This window comes from Phaethon aethereus, assembly GCF_964289735.1.
Source record: "Phaethon aethereus genome assembly, chromosome: 23".
Taxonomy (NCBI): Eukaryota; Metazoa; Chordata; class Aves; order Phaethontiformes; family Phaethontidae; genus Phaethon; species Phaethon aethereus.
This window is the reverse complement of record NC_138599.1, coordinates 5,833,599-5,853,729: the sequence shown is the minus strand read 5'-3', so window position 1 is coordinate 5,853,729 and position 20,131 is coordinate 5,833,599. Positions and strand designations below refer to the sequence as shown.

Sequence of the window (20,131 nt, the reverse complement as noted above, 5' to 3'; positions counted from 1 at the left end):
TCTTTGCAGTGGGCTTTCATAGCATGATAGTAGTTGTCACCCAAGAGGAGCTGAGACCTTGGGTACATAAAGCTTTGCCCTAGAAATGGGTGTGTAGGCGAGCGCTAGCAAGCCCTCCCGCTGACCGCGGGGCGGCTTGCGTTGGTAAAAGACAGATTTTTCTGGTTTCATTCACTAAAGCCAAGCACACGGCAAAAGAATCTCTTCGGATGACGCAGAGCCTGCGCGGGGCTTTTCGGCACGCCTTTTCAGGCGCGACGTTTTCCTTCATTTTCCCACAAACGCCTGTGAAACGGGAGCCACAGCCGGACACGGGAGCGTCAGCGGAGGACCCGTGGGGTGTTTCCGTCTTCCCGCACCTGCCAGGAGCGCGGAGAGGAGGGGCCGGGCACCGTGCCGAGCCGCGCCGAGGCGAGGAGCGACCGCGCCATGGCGGCCTGAGCCGGCGCGGCAGCCGCCCTCGCCATGGAGCGGGGCCCCCCGGCCGCCGGTGCCGGCATGAGGTACAGCGCCCAACCGCAGGTGAGAGCGGCACCCGGTGCCGGGGGGGGACGGCGGGGCTCTCGCAAAAGCGGAGAGGCTTTCGCCGGGTCGCCTCGTCCTCCGCTCGCTCCGGTTCCTTGCGGGTCAGGACAGACCGGAGCGGCTCCAGATCCCTTGGGAAGCGCGGGAGATTCCCGCTCCCCCTCCGCCATTGGATAAGGTCAGGAGAAGCCATCTGGGGGACGCTGCCGAGCCCAGCGGAGCGGGGGAAAAAAAAAAAACAAACCAGCTTCGGGAAAGTGAAAATCCCCGCCGGTCGCGATGCAGCGGTCTGCGCCGATGTTGGACCGCCTCGATGTCAGCGCTACCATCGCTCTGACGGTTTTGATTTTGGCTTAAGCTAGGCGCTGGGGACGTGAGTAAAGATAAACTACGCAGAGGTGAACTGTTGGCAGCGCGTGGCTCTGGGTTGTTTAGCAACAGATCTAACTAAACCTGTTCGAGCCGTCAGAAGGTCTGACTTTAACCGAGGGCTTTGGGGCTTCATTAATTAACTGATGCGGTATCAGTGTGCTTTGAAACTTGAGCGAGCTTAAGCCACGGTCTTTGGCTTTTCCTGTAGGTCTTCCTAGCTGAGGGTCAGGCGGGGACTGTTGTTTTTGGGTTGCACCTCCAGAGCTTGCTCTGTGCCACGGAGACGTTTCAAAACTGGGCTTTTAGCTTAAAGCACGCCGGCAGGCTCTCTGGTGTCGGTCTCTGAAGCCTGGCTTTAGCGGTTGTTACCTGGCAGCGGCAGAGGAGCTAACAGTTTTAGCGCCGATCAGAAAGCTGGCCTACAGCAAGAAAAAGTCTCCTCCTGCTGTCCTGCGTGTGTCAGGGCCACGGTGACTGCCAGCAGCGGGAAGGAGATGCTCTCGCTGATAGCGTTCAGCTCAAGCTCCTTGATCCCTGGCCGGGTCGAGGTGACACGGTTGCACGCAGCATGATCTTCCCTGCCTGGCTTGTTCTCCTGGCAAAAAGGCTGGTGTGCCGGTGTGTCTTTACAGCAGGGCCAAGTGCTTGAGCGAGTCCCTTCACGCCGGGGCAGCAGCGTGCCAGGTCCTTTCCCCTGGTTCTGGATCAGTTTTCGCCCTGCATCAGTCCAAGAGGAGCTGATCTGATCTGGGAGGACTTCCCCGAAGATGGTACCTGCCCTCCTGGCAGTTAACATCCCGAGGAATTTGTCCCTCGTGGACCAACTGTCGTTGGACCTGGCTCCCTATAAATATGACAGCGGAGCAAATGTGAGTCGTTTTGCAATGACTGCGTCTCCTCCTGTGGTGGCGAAGGAGCTGCGGCAGTTCTTGGGCACGGTGAGGAGAAGCTACTCCTCTTCCTCGGGAAGGTGCAGAGCTTTTCTCCTGGGTAGCGGCTGGCGGGTGAGCTGCTGCTCAGGCCAGTTTTGCTGCTGTTGGTGCCAAAGGCAAACGGGGATAAGGAAGGCACGACGAGAAAAAGGCTGAGGCCGATCGAGAGCCTGCCAGACCTTTGCTCAGCAAACAAAAGATCACTTTGTAAAACCATCAAGGGAGCAGCAAGAGTGTTTTTGAGGGCCTGGCTGCGGGGAAGGTGTCGGAGCAAAGGTTCTCGCTTTGCCCAGGGTAGAATGTGCCGTTTCCATCCAAAGGCCGCCGGGGCCAGCCTTGCGAATAACGCGCCGCCATATCCGAGCGATGGGCCAGGGCGGAGGGGGGAGCAGCTAAGAGTGATGGGTTTGCCAGACAAAGGCTTTGCCTGGTCGGAGATGCTGGTGTTTCCCCCGGTGCCGGCTCCAAGCATTCAAATGTCATGGGCCACATCCACCTCAAAACTACTAAGAGTCGGTCAAGAGCGTGGGCGACATGTAATGATGAGCGTGGCATGTTTCATCGAGGTCTGGAGCGCAGCTGGCTTTGCTAAGCTGCTGGAGGGCGTTTTTGTTTTTCAGACAGTACTTTCTGTACCAGGAAAGATGTAAGAGTGTTTTAAATAAGCTGTTTGTATCTGTGGCGTGTTTCTCTTCTGGTCTTGGGACATAAGTGGCTCATAGCTACATATATCAAGCCTGTATATACCTGTAAGGTAGCTTTATTTCCCCAAGAGCTGCAAAGTCTTACGTGTAAAAGTCTCTGCTGCAACAGAAACACACTTAGGAGCGTGGTTGCTTTTTTTGAGCTGCTGTGTTGCGTGACACAGCTGCACTGATAAGCCTGGTGCAGGGCAGCAAGCCAAGCCTGCGCTGTCCTGTGCAGACATTAACTTCAGTTTCTTCTGTAATAAACCTAGAGGAATTTGGTTTCTTGTATGATTCAGGGTGGTCACAAGGTGATTGAATGCCGTAGAGGATTGAGCTCGAAATTGGTGTGTCAAATAAGCGTGCATGACTTGTGTCTTTCACTATTGCACTCGCCCTCTGTGCCTGGAAGGTAGAATGTCTGGAGGACTCTGTGTCCTTTATTTCCTGCTTCATATTCCCTCGTTAGTTCTCATGTCATCATTTTATAGTGTCGTTGCCCTTAATAAGGAACTGAAGACGAAAAAGAATATGCAAAGTTTCTTCAGTGCTTTAGTGCCCGTGTTGGGATGCATGCCTTACGGAAACTTAGCTCTTATCTGCGCCGTTTCCATGTATTCTTATCAAGAATAAGAAGAGAAGTGAGAAGACTACTCTTACCAGATCCTCTGGAGGAGTGTCGGGGTTTGCAGCAAGAGTCGGTGTGGGAGCTTGTCTCAAGAGCTGCGTAGCTGTACTTGAGCTGCTCAGGTGAAGCGAGTAGCACGCTGTGCACACACCGTGTGTCAGCAGCTTTTAGATCTTTTAGGTTTTTTCCCTATGGGAAATGGGCTGTTTCCCCTTACGCTGGCGCCACAGAGCTGGTGTTAGCTTTCAGTATGATCTGGGAAACCTCAGGTTTTGAAAATAAAACTTTCTTGGCTCTTTCTGCACCAGCCCGTCGATCTCAAAGGCCGGGGTGTCCCAAGCTCTGTGCTCGGCTGGCGGTGTCCTGAGCTGCTTGATGAGCCGACAGATTTCATTCCTCTCGTTTCTCCTGTGATATTTGTTTCAGTTTCTATTGAACACCACCTGAGGCAGGTGTGGCTGGAAAAGGGGAGGTGGGAATTGCCTGCTGGATACACAGGCTGGGATCTGCAGGGTGTAATTACCCGGCAAGAGTCTCGCCGTGTCGTCCGATGACTCTTCCTCATTTGAGACCTCCCCAGGCCACCTCCAGGTTTGTGTTTTCTGGGTTCCTTTGCTTGCCCGTGTACGTTAGTGCCAGACAGTGGGTTTTTCGCAGTGAGACTGCCTCGGTTGCACAACTGCTCTTACCGTCTGCGATCTGTACGGCTTTGGCCCCGAGCAGTCCTGTGGCCGACCAGCTGAGGATGGAATGTGATAAAGGTCAAGGGAAGCAGCTGAATCTCATAGCTGCCTCGTGCCGGACAAACAAGTGAACCAGCGGCGATAAACTAGTGTCCAGGAGCCCTGTCCTTCTGTGGGTCAGGGCCCAGTGAGCTAGACACAGGCACCGAGCGAGAGATGGGCCACCTATTTTGGAGGAGGGGGGAGCAGCGAGGGCTTTTGGTGCCCAGGCCACGTCAAGCTGTCTTGCCGGAACCGCGAAACAAGCCAGAAACGAGCCGCTATGGGAGATGCTGATCCCAGACGGACTCCGCTTTGTACGCATCCCAGAAATCTTCTTGCTGGAGAGCCGTACCCCGCGGCACATCCTAGCCTTTCTGGGATCCCCCTTTGCAGGAGGCTATCTCTGCTTTCCGGTGAGCGTCTGCAGTCCAGAGTCGACTGTGGCAGTTCCCACCATCCCCCTGTGCCTGCTGAATTTCCTGCTGACAGAATTAGTCACTTCTGCATCTGGTTTGTCCAGTCTGGCAGAGTGCGGTTGCTGTCTAAAAATATATCGTGCGGCTGGCTTATGGAGGAGTGGGGAGGTTTGCTTACGCACAAGACTTCTCTTTTGAGCTGTCTGCACAGAAGAGTTGCGTGCAGGAGACCTCCAAGCCCTACATAAATATATCTGTGCGCTCTCCTTTTCCAGATTTCCTCATGGAGTCTGTATTCCAGGGGAAACTGAGGCGTGGAAGAAATGGGGCAACATCTTTCAGACCCTTTCACTTGATTGGCATGTGGCTTTCTCACCAGGGCACCGCGTGGCCGCGGTAGCCACGCCGGCCAGGCTGACGCTGTGACCGGAATCCTGCCATGGGGAGCCCCGTGATGAAGGTGAGGGCTGAGCGAGGAGGAGCAAGAGGAAGTAACTGAACCTGTGACTAAGGCAGAGAGAATATCAAGGAAGGTTTACTGTTAGCAATGTTTATTGGACTAGTTTCCTTGAGAAGGGTAAGAGAGTCAGGCCTTGAGTCACTTTGGGCTGGAGACGGTTTCATGGGGAATCATGGACAAGGTGAGAGCAGGACATGCTTTCAGATCCTCTCTTGCGATGGACCATTCAGCACGTGCGAGGCAAACGTGCAGCAACCGTTAGCTAAAGGAGATTAAAACTGTCGTCGTCTTTTGCTTGATCTAACTATGATCTTTCGAGCCCGCCTTGCTTCTGATTCCATCTGGTTTCTGCCTAGCTTAGAGGACGGTGACCAGCACTGCAGAGGAGGTCTTTTTCCCCGCGGGCAGCGAAGGGGGTGTGCAGCACAGTGAGTGAGCGGAGCAGAGGCTGAGCCACGACGAGTCTGGTACCAAGGTCAAACGGGTGCTTTTCGTGCTGAGTGTGGGCAGGGAAGATTCAGCCTCTTACTCAGAGGTCAGGACACGGGACCTCGTCTGAAATCTTCCCGGCACAACCCAACTTGGCATTCCTGTAGTGCTTGGGGGATGCTTCAGATCCTTTGCCTTGTTTTGAGAAGATATTTTGCAGGGATCGCTGTTGCTTACCCAGGCTGCGACACGTGACGGCTCCTCAAAGCAGCTTCACACAAGTTGGCTGGGGAATATAATGGTGTATATAAGGTATGAGGATGGAGGAGGAGGGGTTGTGGAATACAAAGCAGAGCGCAGGAAGGGAAACCGCTTTGGATCCAGTCTCATACCTGCCACTAATCACTGGGTAACTTCTGGCAAGTAACAGTGCCGGTGGCTGCTTCTGCACCTTCTACAGGAGTAATAACAAAAATCACCTCCTGGGAGTCCCCACACTTCTTTAATTTCTCTCGGTACCATGGGTGTCACTGCCGTGTCAGCTTTGCAGCAAGAACAAAATGACAAGGGCGTGCTGTAAACTCTCGCAGGTTTAAGATCTTTCATCCTTGTTTTCCAAGAAGAGGAGAGAAATCGTCTAAAGAAAGATTGGATGGTGAGTTTTCTTGCCTCACTTCCTCTGGTCGCGCTGCAGCCGCAGGAGCGCTGCGTGTGTTTCTGTGTGTTGGAGGCAGAGGGGAGCTGTGTTTTCCTTCGGATTTAATCACACCGATCAGTTGCTCCCGTCTTAAGAGTTTTCTCTCTGCAAAGACACAACCTTTAGCTCGAAGAGGATGTTCAAGTGGATCAGCCAGAGTGTTGTGCAGTCTCGCCTTGTACAGCAGTATCTCCTGCTTGTAGCCGAGCCCCATTTTTTTCTGGCAGTTTGGTGAAACTGAATCTTGAGAATTTTGCAGAGGGCTGAAGGTACCCTCAGCTGAAGGGCATAGGATTTGAAAACAGGATTTTCTTTGCTCTCCTGGTAGCCAGAGGAGACCTGATCTCATTGTGCTGTTTTCCTGCTGCTACTGCCCTGTAACGTTACCATTCTCGTGCAAAAAGTGCGTGATCCCTCTTTCAGGGAAGCAATGCCATCGAGTTGAATCCAGCCTGCCAGGGGAGTGTGTTATTAAGGCCAAAGTTTACCAGCTGGTGCCCAAAAATTGTTACTCGGAGCACACGGAGACGCTGTCTTCCCCCTGCGAGCTGGGGGCAGGCGGTTGTTCCTCACTGACCCCAGGAGGTCTGGGAAAGCTGCTGCCGCATGAACAGACATATCATTTAAGCCCCTGAGGTTGTTTTCTTGCCGCTGCTCCTGCGGATTTTAGAAGAGAATTAAATACTTCTCTTTCTGCTTAAAGCAGCAATGCATTGGAAGTCTTGGGAAGGCTTGGTGCTGCGAGCTGTCTCACGGTGGAAGAAGGGAGATGCTTGCGGAATATGTGGCCGGTTTCTTTTCTTTACTTGGTTTGGGGCTATTTCTTTCATTCTTTGGAAACTGATGGGAGCCAGATGGCTATTTCGAAGACGGTGCGTCAAACTCCACGCAATCTTGACTTTGATGGAGGAGCGTCTTCATTTAGGATGTCTCTATGTACTTAAGCTTTATTTTGTGCCTCTTCTCTTTTGAAGTTTCCTTGGGTTACATTTTTAAGTTTGTCCTGTATAACCATGGAAGCCAAACAGGAATCAGAGCATCTCCCGTGGGATTGTTCTCTGTGGCCCTGCCAGGTCTTTTGTTTCTTCTGGCGGTGGCTGGATGTTGGTGATAGAAACAGCCTGGCACCTCAGAGGTGGTGTGCTTCACCTTGTTGGTTTTTTTTTTTTGCCCAGCTCTAGGCAGTAAATCTCACAAATGAATGAAGGCTGCCTTACCCATGCTGTAGTGGAGAACTGCCAAATGATAAACTCAGATTATTCTGAGAGTAGATGGTGTGAAAACCGGTAGGTTGCTCTGGTCTTGGTGGCCTTCTAGTAAGTGTTTGCAGAGGATTAAACTTACAGAGTCCTTTACAAAAATGTAGGGTAAGGTGCCTGCCACGTCCCTTTCTTTTGTAAAGGGCCTTGGGCGAATACCACAGGGAGGAGAGGCTTTGGTGAGGTGTGGCGGGGGGGAGGCGAGGGCAGAGATTGGGTGAAGAAAAGGGCAAAAGGAGTGGGGGAATGATGCAAGTAGGAGCTGGGCCTCCCGGCAAAGCGGGGCTTAGGAAAGGTAAGGGGGTGAAGCCATTGCCTCTAAGGGAAGCGCAGCGAGGATGGCTCATCGCTTGGCTCTGCACGGGAGCGCAGGGGCTCAGAGGTCCCTCTGTTGACAGCATTCCCCTTGCTGGTTGTTTTTTCCTGACTTTTAGGGGCTTGTGCCATTTGCATCAAATTAGCCCGAGCTGTTAGCGTACGTCTGTGTCAGCCCTGGGCTGAGAGAGGACAGGCAGCATCTGACCCGGCATCACGTTTGCGGGGACGATGTGTCCCCTGCCGGAGCGCAGGAACGCAATGGAGCGCGGCGAATTTGGGCCACTTTGAGTTGTGGCGTTCTTGCTGTCCCCATGCCGCTGCCCAGGAAGCTGCTGGACGCCCGGTAAGGCTCAGGAGAGGGGAAAATGGCAAGGTGGTGGCCGGAGCAGCGAGGCATCCTCGTGCTTTGGGCAGTTTGCAGCAGGCAGAGAGCCCGTCCTACCCGAGGGGGGCACAAGAAGAAAGCAGAAGATGTGGTCTGCTCTCCCCAGCTCCGGGGAGGAGAGGAAGCGCCGGGGTGGCGGGTGCGGATCCGGGGGCCCCCCGACATCTGCCTGTGCCGAGGATGCTCTGGGCTGCGTGGCGTCCCCTGAAAACATGTGAGTCTGCAGCCATTCTGATTCCCACCCCGGGCTGGAGGTGCAGGTATGCGAGCAGGGCGAGGATGGAGGGCAGGTAAGCCAGAGGTGCGAGAGAGCGACGCCCAGGGGCACCGAGGGTTTTGCAAGCTGATGCAGGGCTCTGCACCGCCACAGAGACCTTCCTCTTCCTCACCCAGCCCGCCATGGGGCAGTGATAGCAGTGAGAGCTCTGCACTACGGCTGTTGTTCCTCATTCCTGACCTTGTCCTGAGGGTCTGGCTGGTCGGATGATAAACCAAAGGTTTTTGGTTTATTTCTTTTAATCGGTATTCGCGCTGAATGGGAAATCCCAAGCAGAAACGCAGGAGTTAGCCCAGGAGACATCCAGAGAGTTGTGCAAATGTAAAGGGAGGAAGTACCTCGGTTTCTTCTCTTACAGGAATGCTATTTATAGCGTGCTGTGCCCCACGAGCTGTGGGTGACACACATATAGCGACATAGCGAGCGCTTCGCAGGGGCGAATTTTTGTCTGCAGTTTCATCTGCCGGCAGGCAGAGATCTTGGGGTTTGCGGGCTTGTGACCTACCACGGTCACGGGAGGTGTGTGGACTCGGCCCTGAGTTTACTTGAGCTGATCACCGGGTATTAGGTCCAAAAAGGAATTAGGGGTGTGTGGAAAAGCAAAGCAAAATCCCTCAGGGTTTGTCCTGCCGTGGGGTGGCTGCGGAGCTGCCAACGCCGAGGCATGCCGTGTGCTCTCAGCGATGGCAAGCTGCCACGGTTCATGGCGGGACCTCTCCAAACCAGGCTTTGGGAACGGCCTTTCCACCATCCCGCTTTCTCTCCTGTCCTAGGACATGAACAACCTGGATGAAGGAGTGGAGTTCCTCCCTGCCATGAACTCCAAGAAGATGGAGAAGCGCGGCCCAAAGCGGCGGGTGGTCATCACCGTCATGATCGTGTTTTTCCTGCTCATCTCTCTCGTCACTGGCCTCCTGGTTTGGCACTTCAAATGTGAGTGTGATGTCTGGTGGGTGGTGGTGTGTGGGGCAATACCCTGGGAGCATATCCACGTGGAAAAGCTTCGTTATCCTGTGTGGCTCACGTGTGCCCTCTCTAGCTCCAGGAAGGCTCCGGGAATTGGGGGGGGACACCATTTCCATCCCCCTGCCCCGATTGCTGTCACTGGGGACCTGCTGTGCCACGGTCCCAGCCCTGACTGCCCTTTCTGACTCTGAACTGTTGCCTTCCAGACAGGAACGCGCCCGTCCAGAAGGTTTTCAATGGCCACTTGCGGGTTCTGAACTGGGATTTCCTTGACGCTTACGAGAACTCCAGCTCGCCGGAATTCATCATGCTGGCCAAGAAGGTGAAGAGCACGGTAAGAAGTTTCCTACACTCCTCCTCCTGTGAGCAGGACTTTTCCCTCTTGCCCCGTGGCCACGGGGATCTTGCATGTAAGACTGTTTGGAGCTTTCTCGCTCCTCTCGGCTCTCCCCGCTCGCCGTGCCACACTGGGCTGGGTGTGGGGAGCCTGCCTTTAAGCTGGGTCTTGGCATCACAGCTCCAGCCCAGTGCCACGGCGTCTCCCTGCCTCTGCAACCCAGCATGTGCCGTAGGAAGCTGACTGGGCAAATCCCAGGGTCGGTGGATAAGTCGGGGCTGGGAGCCGAGGCAGGAGGGTGTCTGCCCTCCGTGCTGAAGCTGTGGCTGGTCTCCCCTTTCCCCTCAGACTGAGGTATTCGTTGTGCCTCCCCCAGGGAAGAGCAGGGTGAGCTGAGTCGGAGCAGGCTGTGGAGCGCAGGTCTGGGTGCTTCTGGGACTCTCAACTCTCTCTCTTCCTCTCTTTCCTTCAAGTTCCTGCGTTCAGGGATGCCGGGTATGTGCCCTGATTTTCCATAGCAGGCTTGAAGCTCTGTCTGTCTTTAGCCTTTCCTCCTCCTTCCTTCTCGATGTGCTGAACACACTTCTCTAAACCTTTCAGGTGGAGGAGATCTACAGGAATCATGCAGATATTGGCCCTTACCACAAAGAGACAGTGATAACTGCTTTCAGGTGAGTGTTAGGCACTGTCTGAGCCCTGTCTGGGAGTGGAGGAGGGCGATGCTGGGGTGTCACGCAGCCAAATGCCCTCGTTCCTGGGCTGCTGGGCATGGACTCACCTCAGTAAGTCATCCTGAGTGACACAAAAAAGTGTGGGCGGTGAAAAGCGACCTGAAAATGCGTATTGTTTTCTGCCAGTCCTCATCACTGTGTGCTGAGGGAGATGCCTTGGGAAAATGCAGCTATGGTGCACCAGAGCCCTGTGAACCATAGTGGATGGTGCCTGGTGGCTTTGAAAGGGACTTCCTGGGCTGGCAGGGGTCTTTGCTGGGCACAAAGTTTGCTTAACTTACCATCGAGACCCTCCCTTCCCTATGGCCATCCTCCAAAAATGGCTCATCAAGTAGCCTGGCCTCTTCTTCTACCGGTACTTAAGCCCTCCTGCCTCCGTCCTTGCTCTCAGCCCGTAATTGCCTTTCCCCTGCAGCGAAGGCAGCGTCATTGCCTACTACTGGTCGGAGTTCCTCGTCCCCAAGTACCGGGAGGAGAGACTGGACAAGGCGATGGCGGACAAGCAGAGCCTGGTCCAGAGGTGGAATCCCCGCCTGCGAAACCCCACGCTGAAGGTGGAATCGGTCGTTGCTTTCCGTGAGTGCTGGCTTCGCCGTCCCCGGGCTCTGCGTGGGACTTGGGGAGGGGACGTTTTGCTGGAGGGGTAAGCTGCTGGTCGCGGCCCTCCCTTTGGGTGCCTTCGGCCGCAGGGACCACTCTAAGGGTGTGTGTAAAGACCTGGCTTTCACAGCGCTGCCTTGATGGGCTGTGCAGACTGGGGGGAGCTGTGCGGACCCCTCCCCTTGGCTCGAACATTCTGCATTCTCCTCTGAGCCCATCTGGAGAGGGACAGGGATGAACCCTCCCTCCTGCAGAGGAAACGCGTGGTCGCTCGGCTCCCCCGAGCCCAGGCAGGAGCAGTGTCCCCCAGCCAGCTTGCAAGCAAGACCAAATCAATGCGGGTCCCAGGGACTGTCCGCAGCCCAAAGGATGACAACAGCTCTGTTTTCTCCTGCAGCTGTCGACCCCAGCATAGCTTACTCCGCTCGGGACAGTAAGTACAGTTCTTCTTCAATCTTGTAATGGCCTCTTCGTGGTGGCAATTTCCCATGTGGGATGGGGAAGGGCCTGAGGAGAGGTGCTCTGCAGACCTCCGTGTGCTGCTTGAAGCTGGTTTGGGGTCGGCCAGACTGTGGCATAGGCCTTGCCGTTATCTAGCAGTAGTGGGTGGCCCTGGCTTCCCCAGTGGTGTTCCACCTCGTAGATGGAGGGAGATAAGCAAGGGTGCTCCCTGCAAGAGGCGTCTCCCCAGGTTGCCCCACTCTGCATCTCAGGGAAAGGCAGGGCAGAACCTCCTCGTTTGCCTTGTGAACTCTTCCCTGCTCTCGTGCGCAGATAGCTGCATGTTTGCCCTCCATGCCAAGGAAGGGGAGATCACCAGTTTCACCACGCCGGGCTTCCCCAACAGCCCGTACCCCAACAATGCGCTCTGCTACTGGGCACTGAGGGCGGACGCCAACTCCATCATCAGCCTGACCTTCAGGACGCTGGAGCTGGAGCAGTGCACAGACAACGGTGACTACATCAAGGTGTACAACTCTTTGAGCCCCGTGGAGCCCCACGCTTTGGTCAGGTGAATGTCCCCGTTAGCTGTCTGTAGGGCACCGCGTCCTGGCATCACGCGGCAGGGCGATACTGAGAAGTCCTGCTGGTAACTGAGCTCCTGTACCTGCTCAGAGGGGACTAACGGATTTTGTCCTTTACTTCCTAGGCTCTGTGGGAATTATGCCCCTTCCTACAACCTGACCTTCCTGTCTTCCCAGAACGTCATGCTCATCACGTTTGTTACCAACAAGGAGGGGAGATTCCCCGGCTTTAAGGCTGAGTTCTTCCAGCTCCCGAAGATGAAAGGTGAGCAGAGGCCTCGGCCCGGTTCACCCCACCTCTCCGTGCCGCGGGCAACTGAAGAGGGAGGCGCAGCTGTGGCCGCAGTCACTTTGCCGGGGATGTTTCCAGGGCTGGGAGACCTGGAAGCAGGTCACGTCTTGGCTCTTGGAGCTTGTCTTGCCCAAGGTGCTCTTGGCTGCCGTAACGATGTCCCTTGAGGAGGACGAAATAAGAATTACGTTGGATTAGAGATGCAGATTGATGTACGCAGGAAGCACCTAATTGATCTCCTGGGTTCTCTCCAAGCCTCGGAGCAGAGCTGCTGTCTCCAGAGATCGACTTAACCTTCTTAGAGGCTGTTGCGTCTGCCTCCCTTCCTGCCTCGGGCGGTAGCCAGCTAAGGCTTGGGAAAACCACGTCTCTTTGCATCTCTAACCTGTTTTCATCTTCCTGCTTATCTTCTAGTCTGCGGTGGGACTCTGAAAGGAGAGAGCGGCACCTTCACGACTCCCTATTACCCGGCACACTACCCTCCAGCCATGGACTGTGTCTGGAACATAGAGGTAAGACGGGGTGCTCTCTTTGCCTTAATTAGTCTGTCAAATGGACTTCCTTAGGCAGGAGACGGCGCAAGCGAGCTCACGGCAGACGCTGCCTAGAGACTTAGGGTCTGGCACGGCTGAAGGGAGGCTTTAGGAGCTGGTGCCAAAGGCAGAAGAGGCTGCGAGAGGCCCGGACGCCACGTGACACCCCCGATCACTGTAGCTTCACAGAAAAAGCGCTAGAGCACGTGGGCTTTGGGACAGGCCAGTCACTTGCTGGCAGAACTGGTGCTGGGGGGGAACCTTCTGCCCTGAGAGAACGGGCACTGTTGACAGAGATCTGGCTTCAACGCCGCCTCTGTGTGCCGGTTTGATGTGGCATCCTGGGGCCGGGGTGAGTTGGAGTGACTTTTGGGAAGGCGTTTCTTTTCCTCCTGGAAAATGGACTTCTCTCCATTTTCAGTTGTCTTCGGTCCTCCCTCCAAACACAACCCTTTTCCCGTGAAACTTATTCCCATTTTCTGTGCTCCAGGAAACAACATGCCGCTGACTCTGCTTCCCTTTGCAGGTTCCCTCGAAGAAGAACGTGAAGGTGCGTTTCAACACGTTCTTTGTGCTGGAGCCCGGCATCCCGGTCAGCTCCTGCACCAAGGACTACGTGCAGATCAACAGCACGAGGTAGGCGTCGGGCGCTGCCTGGCCCACAGCTTTGGCCCTTGGAGTGGAGGGGCTGCGTTTAGTTACGTGGCACCTTGTGCTTTCCTTAAGCTTGCTGTGGGAACAAGCGTGCTGGTGCTCTTTGGGATATGAAGAGGCAGGAGGCTGCGTGGGTCTGACCTGCTCTCGTAGCTCGACGCCCCGTGGTGAGAGGGGAGCCGCACGCTTGTTTCTGGGGATTAGACCCCGAGTTTGTTGCAGCTGAATCCCCCCAAATGCTGCGGAACGTTGCGTCACCTGCAGAAAGGCAGGAACTCCTGGCGTGGGTTTGCTGGAATGAGCCAATCTCCATTGCTAGGGTGACTGCGTCACCTTCCGTGAGGTGTTTACCGTTACATTTACCGTTTGCTGTTAGCGTGAGCTGGGCCGAAAAGACAACTTGGTACTGCGTAGGGGAAGCGAGCAGTGTCGTTTGACAACATTTCGGGCAAGGGAGCTGACCCTTCCTCAAAGAGAGAGGGTTCCAAAGCCAGCACCTGCATCTGTGGCCCTGGCCAGGTCCTGCAGCAGTGCTGGTGTGGTGCCTACCAGCCTGGATGGGACGGGGTCCTGCGGCTGTAGGGGCTCCAGGGATCCGGAGCCACAGTGTCTCTGAGATCAGAGACGTCGCTGTGTCGAGCGGCAATTTGGACGAACTCGCTCCCGGTCGTTTCCGAGGGCGCAGCTTGGCGTTTGCAACTGACCCAAACCTTCAGCTGAATTTGGCTCCTGCGTGCGGGCCTTGAGGTCCGACAGTTTGTGCTGGAGTCAGACCCGCTCTCTGCCCTCCTGCCCCTTCAGCTGTCTGGGCGTGTGAAGGGACCCCGTGTGTGAGGGATGAGGGACGCTTTGCTCAGTGCTGACCTACAACGCTGCGTCCATCTTTGCTCTCTCTCCCTGCAGGTACTGCGGGGAGCGCTCCCAGTTTGTGGTGGCCAGTACTACCAACAAAATAGAGGTCCGGTTCCACTCAGACCAGTCCTACACGGACACTGGCTTCTCTGCTGAGTACCTGTCCTACGACTCCAGCGATCGTGAGTTGAAACCCTGAGGCTGTGGGGGGAACTGGTTTGCCCGAGGCCTGGAGACCGTCCCTCCTCTGCGCTTACGCTTTTCCAGGGGAGTGGGTGGGAGCATGTCTTATTTTCCTGCAAACCCCCTTGTATTCCTGCTCTGTTCTGAGGAAAAGGTGTTTTTAACGCTGGATGCTGTAAGCAGGCACAGGGAACGTCGTGCGCTTTGGGGAAGGGAGGCAGAGGGGACGGCTGGAAGGCTCATGTGTCGTTTTATCCCTTTCCTTCCCTCTCAGCCTGCCCTGGCAAGTTTACCTGCAACACTGGCCGCTGCATTGACAGAAGCATGCGCTGCGACGGGTGGCTGGACTGCGTAGACGGCAGCGACGAGAGATCCTGCAGTAAGTCTGTCCTTCGTTTCTTTTTGGCTCGTCACGGGAAGGGCCGCGCCGCCCCGGGGTGGCTGCGGGTATTTGCTCTGGGCTTGTTCTGGGTAACGTGCCTTAGTGCTGAGGCTTTGCAGATCAGCTGCCGATCTCCCTGCCTGCCTCGCTCCTCGGGGCCGGGGTGAGAGGCACGTGGTGTGGGCATCAATCTGGGATCCTTTCCCACCAGACGAGCTGCGGGTTTTTGCTAGTCTAGCCCTCTCCCAGTGGGATCTCCCTCCCTTTCCAGTCCCCCCCGGGCTAGGAAGGTGTTTTTCTAGTTAATCCTCCTGGCTGCTGCGGGCTTGGCTGAGCTGGGTGGTATAAGGGGATGTATTTCGTTACCGAACCGGGCAGGTATTGCAGAGCGCATCTGGAAAACCTGAGGGATACACGGGGGTTGTTTCTTTGCGCGTCAAAGAGCTATCCCACAGCTAATATTATTGTTCAGGGCCGGCAGTTAATTCGAGAGGAGAGGATCCCCTGGTTTGGGATCTCCTTTGCAGGTAAGGGGCTGTACGAGGAGGAGCGTGCTGCTGGCCTGACTGCCAGCACCGTGCTCCGGCTATCTCAGGTGCTTTCCCACCGGTTGTAGCAAACACTTTGCTCGAGTTGTAGCCTCTGGCTGTCCTGCTACCGTTAGGCTGGGGTAACGTGAGCTTCAGCCTTAACTGCCTGTGGTGGTTACAGCTCTCCAAACAGGTTTTTTAGTTCTCCACAGCAGCAGAAATACCGTGCTGTAGCACAAGTGCGTCGTGCGTCGTGTATTTGTGTACGCCGGCATGGCCCCCAGCTGTCGTGGTCTTTTCTGGGGCGCTTGTTCCCGTGTGCTCGCCGGGAGAGCTGCCGGGGTTTCCCCGTGATGCTGCAGAAGATGCGGTGGCGGATGGGTCGCCGGTGTCTCCACAGGTGCCTTTGCGGGTCTCTCCCCTGATTTCTCGCTCTCCCTTTTCAGCCTGTACCGACCAGCAGTTCAGGTGCCAGAACGGCTGGTGCAAGCCCAAGTTCTGGGTCTGTGACAACGTGAACGACTGCGGCGACAACAGCGACGAGCTGCAGTGCAGTAAGTAACTCACCCGGTGGGCAGAAAGGGCTGAGGGGGGCGATGGAGGCTGGCGGTGCGGAGGAAGGCAAGTGCTGGAAGCGAGCAGGGAAGAAACCCAAAATGCTGGCCGGCCGCAGCAGCCCCGAGCGGGAGCTCGGAGGAGAGAAACGAGGATGAGCAGAGGTGTGGGAGACGCGAGCTCCTGGGAAAGAAAGGGCTGCAGATGTCAGTGGTGGTGTGCAGTTTTGAGAAGGAGAGACTGGGACGCGCTCGTATAATGTAGCTGCAGAGGCTTCGCCCGTCTCGGGGGTGAGGGAGGTGGACGCAGCCGTGTGCTCGGGGTACCGGGGGTTGTGCCCTGCCGTCTCTCAGGAGCGGCTCCTTCCCCAGGTTGTGCCGCCAACAGCTTCAAGTGCGACAACGGGAAGTGCGTCCCCGATGCGCAGAAGTGCGACGGCAAGGATGACTGCGGGGACGGCAGCGACGAGGGCAGCTGCAGCAATGGTGAGGACGGGCTGCGGAGGGGCCCTCCCCTCAAACGCAGCCTCTTACGGATTTCCAGGCGTCCCCATGTACCTTTTTTTCACGGGGTGGCAATGTCCTGGGGATGGGCAGAAGAGGGGAAGGGCTCCTGAAGCAGCACGACTTCCCCAGAACTGGGGCTGACCCTTCTCCCTTTGTCCTGCCTGCAGCGGTCCACACGACAGTCCCCTGCAAGGAATACACATACAAATGCCGCAGCGGGCGCTGCATCAGCAAGCAGAACCCGGAGTGCGACGGGGAGCGGGACTGCGAGGACAATTCCGACGAGGACAACTGCAGTGAGTACCTGGGGGAAGGCAGGGGACGCGGGTTTCTGGGCTCGGGCCCCTCGGAGAAACACCAAAGTGTGGCCGAGAGAGCCCCTGGGGTTTTCTGGGCGGTGGCTTGAGCTGAAAATAGCCAAGGTGTCTTCTTAGCAGTTTGTGGAGGGTCGGTGTCGTTCAAGATGTTTAGAGGGGGCTTACGCAGGTGATGCAGGGGTTTGTCTGCACAATTACTGACCGGGCCAGTAAACGTTTCAGCAAATTCAGCATTTGTCTCCCGTGCTGGTGGCGTCAGCCATCCCCGACCCGGGTGACGGGGCACTTGTGCTGCGGGAGGTATCCCAGGGGAAGGACGGGGGGACAGGAGTAACCGAGTGCCCCTTCTCCTTCCCTACCCCAGACTGCGGGACCCGCTCCTACACGAGGACGTCGCGGATCGTCGGCGGGCAGAACTCGGAAGTGGGAGAATGGCCGTGGCAGGTCAGCCTCCACGTCAAGGGCCAGGGCCACATCTGCGGGGCCTCGCTGATCTCGGGGAGCTGGCTGGTGTCGGCGGCGCACTGCTTCCTGCAGCTGCAGGGCATCAGGTAGGCGAGACCCCCCGGCGGTTGCGCTTCACTTGTCTGAATAGGAAGAGCCAGTTTTTGCAGGCGTGTCTCAAGGAAACCGTTTAAGAGAGCGAGCTGGGGCGTCCGTGAGACGGGGCTTCACCCTGCCCTGCGTTTCGTGCCTCGTGCAGGTACTCGGACCCCAGCCTGTGGACAGCCTACCTGGGCCTGACCAACCAAGGCAACCGCAACGGTGCCAACGTGCAGTCACGGAAGATCAAGCGCATCATCTCCCACCCCTACTTCAACGACTTCACCTATGACTACGACATTGCCGTGGTGGAGCTGCAGAGCCCCGTCACCTTCTCCTCCGTCGTCCAGCCCATCTGCCTGCCCGATGCAACCCACAACTTCCCCGTGGGCAAGGACCTGTGGGTGACCGGGTGGGGAGCAACCGTGGAAGGAGGTGAGCGCTGGCGTTGCCGTGCAAACGTGGGGCCACGTTGACGTATTTTTGCGTGTGGCTTTAGGAAAAAGGGGGGCTGGCTGGATTTAAACGTGTGAGCTTGCCCCGAGCCTAGAATCAAATGCGATTTCCCTTGGGAGCGCACAAAGTTAACGCCTCGGTCCTGCTGGAAAAGCAGGTTGTTGCAACGAGGGGTTTACCTGGCAATTAGTCGGTCGGTCAGAGCCCGAACGAGGCGCACAGGGGAGGGAAATGCTGCGCGCTTCTACTTACGCTGCCCCTCCCACCTCGCAGGCAGCGGAGCCTCCATCTTGCAGAAAGCAGAAATCCGGCTCATCAACCAGACGGTGTGCAATGAGCTGCTGACGGACCAGCTGACGCCGCGCATGATGTGCGTGGGGATCCTGACGGGCGGCGTGGACGCCTGCCAGGTAAGGCAGCGGTGCGGCAGTGCTCGGGTTTATTGCCGTGAAGAGGAGGCTTAGTTAGGCAGACAGGCCCTTTGCTCAGCCCTTTGTTATTCTGGCACTTCCGCACTTAACCTGCGAGAAAACTATGATGGATCCTCCTTGATTCGGGCACGAGCAGCAAATTGTGTCGATGCACGACTGACTTAGTCTTAAAAACTGCAGCCCACCAACGCACACCTTGGACTCAGAAAACGTCTCACCAGTTAGGAGAACAGTGCACCCACCCACCTTAAGGTTTAAGGGCCTTAGGTAGCAAGAGAGGGCTCTTGTTTAGCTCTTTATTTTGGCTCTTGTCGCCATACTTAGTTTCAGGTACAGGTACACTTTCTTCTTGATTCAGGGAAGTGTATAGGCAGCTGACTCGTAATCAGTAACACCCAAGGGCTTGGTTTTTTCTTGCTCAGTTTTTGGGCTTTCCTTTAACAGCTTGCACTAGCGCAATGTACTGTCGTGGTGCTTATGCTACCGTTTGTTTCTGTGCAGGGAGACTCCGGGGGGCCTCTGGTCAGCGTGGAGCCCAGCAATCGGATGTTCCTGGCTGGCATAGTGAGCTGGGGCGACGGCTGCGCGCAGAGAAACAAGCCCGGAGTCTACAGCCGGCTCACAAGCCTGCGAGACTGGATCGAACAGCAGACGGGCCTTTAGGGACACGCTGGGCCCTGCGTGGATGCGGACACCTCTTGTACACAGCCGGCTGGAGATGTTGGGTACTGTCATTTCCTCCCGGCAGCACACAGCCTCTACTGTGAACTTCAACCCACCCTCTACCTCGCCGGGGACTCCGTGTGTGTACGGAACAGCCAGAGCCGAGGGCTTCGTTTAGCCCTTAGGATTCCCCCTTGGGGGTAAGTCAGTGCCACTCCCATCAACACCTTCAATGAACAGCCCTTTAACTTACATATAAAATAAAAAAAAATCAAATTAAAACCAAACAAACACTTTGTTTTCAGAGGCAAACTTTATTAGAACACGTTCTGAAAGCTTGTTTTTGAACCTGTCCCATCTCCTTCGTTTGTTTTCAAACTGCCGTCCGCACCCCTTTTTCTGGTCCTCAGTCGGGGCGGGGGGGAGAAGGAGAGGGGAGAAGTTCTTACCCATGGTCTTGTCCCACGCTGTGCTCTCCTTCCCTCCTCCGTCTGGCTGGGCTTCTGGTCACACCCAGTCCAGGGCTGTGGGACAGAGACAAAAAGAAGTGTGGCTGAAACATGCTGTCACTCACCCCCAGGGACACAGGGCTGCTTGTGCAGGCGGGGGTTTGTTTTCCTGCCTCCAGCCCGGGGCAGGGTGGCATTACCATGCTGTGCCTTGACACGACGCTGTGGTTGAGCTGGCACATCTTCTCAGCTCCAGCACCGCACTCGGCAACTTCCCCTCTCTCGCTGCGACAAGCAGAGTTCAGTGGTGGAGCTTGAAAAGAAAAAAATGCAATAACGTGACTTGTGAATGTGCCGGTTTTACTTTGTTTCGGTGTAGCCTGTTCCTTGCCCTAGCAGAGCACACTCCAATTGAGTTGTTTGCCCCTTCCTTGCCTGTAAATACATCGTTTTGTAAAACACTATGAAGTGGAGATGCTCTAATAAACTGGGATATTTTCTAATATTCTGTCGGTGTCGTTCTTCTCTCCTACCTGGAAACCTATAGGAGTCAGACTGGCTGCCCGCACTTGGCAGGAGCTTGTTCTGCTTTCCCTGCACTCGTGGGGGGAAAAAGCAGAAAAAAGCCACCCCAAGCACCCCCGGGGTGCAGCTGGAAGAGTGCAGCACAGGGCTGCTCTGTTCCTCCCAACTTCCTTCTGCTGGAGACAGGAGGATTTTAATCGCTTTGCAGTCACTGTAGAGAAAGCTGAGGCATAAAGAGAGTGTAGGAACATTTTCATATCTGCGCTTACACACAATGCTGCAGCACCACTGACCCCTGATCCAACACAACGCTGGCTGCAGGTCCCAGACTGCACATCACCACGTTTCTCCCCTGAAGCTGTCCAGACTTGGCACTTCTTTTCCCCAGCAGAAGCAGGACAGTGGCCACAGGCACAGCTTGCTGCTCTGAAGCAATCTGCTGCTTCTGTGTCCAAACCACCCTCTGCTAAAGACCCTGCCGCCCAGGGGGGT

At 55.9% G+C, this 20,131-nt stretch overlaps 1 protein-coding gene across 1 annotated transcript; it reads left to right on the top strand.

Annotated features, from left to right (window-relative positions):
• The first annotated feature begins 343 nt into the window (after positions 1-343).
• Positions 344-19,166, top strand: ST14 (ST14 transmembrane serine protease matriptase). The gene is made up of 19 exons (XM_082009966.1): positions 344-522; positions 8,883-9,042; positions 9,282-9,409; positions 10,013-10,083; positions 10,559-10,719; positions 11,141-11,176; positions 11,518-11,755; positions 11,894-12,033; positions 12,475-12,572; positions 13,120-13,229; positions 14,151-14,281; positions 14,557-14,661; positions 15,641-15,748; positions 16,121-16,234; positions 16,423-16,551; positions 16,937-17,123; positions 17,276-17,550; positions 17,845-17,981; positions 18,504-19,166. Exons 1-19 carry the CDS (start codon positions 466-468, stop codon positions 18,663-18,665), a joined length of 2,547 nt encoding a protein of 848 aa, XP_081866092.1. The 5' UTR covers positions 344-465; the 3' UTR covers positions 18,666-19,166.
• The last annotated feature ends 965 nt before the right edge of the window (positions 19,167-20,131 follow it).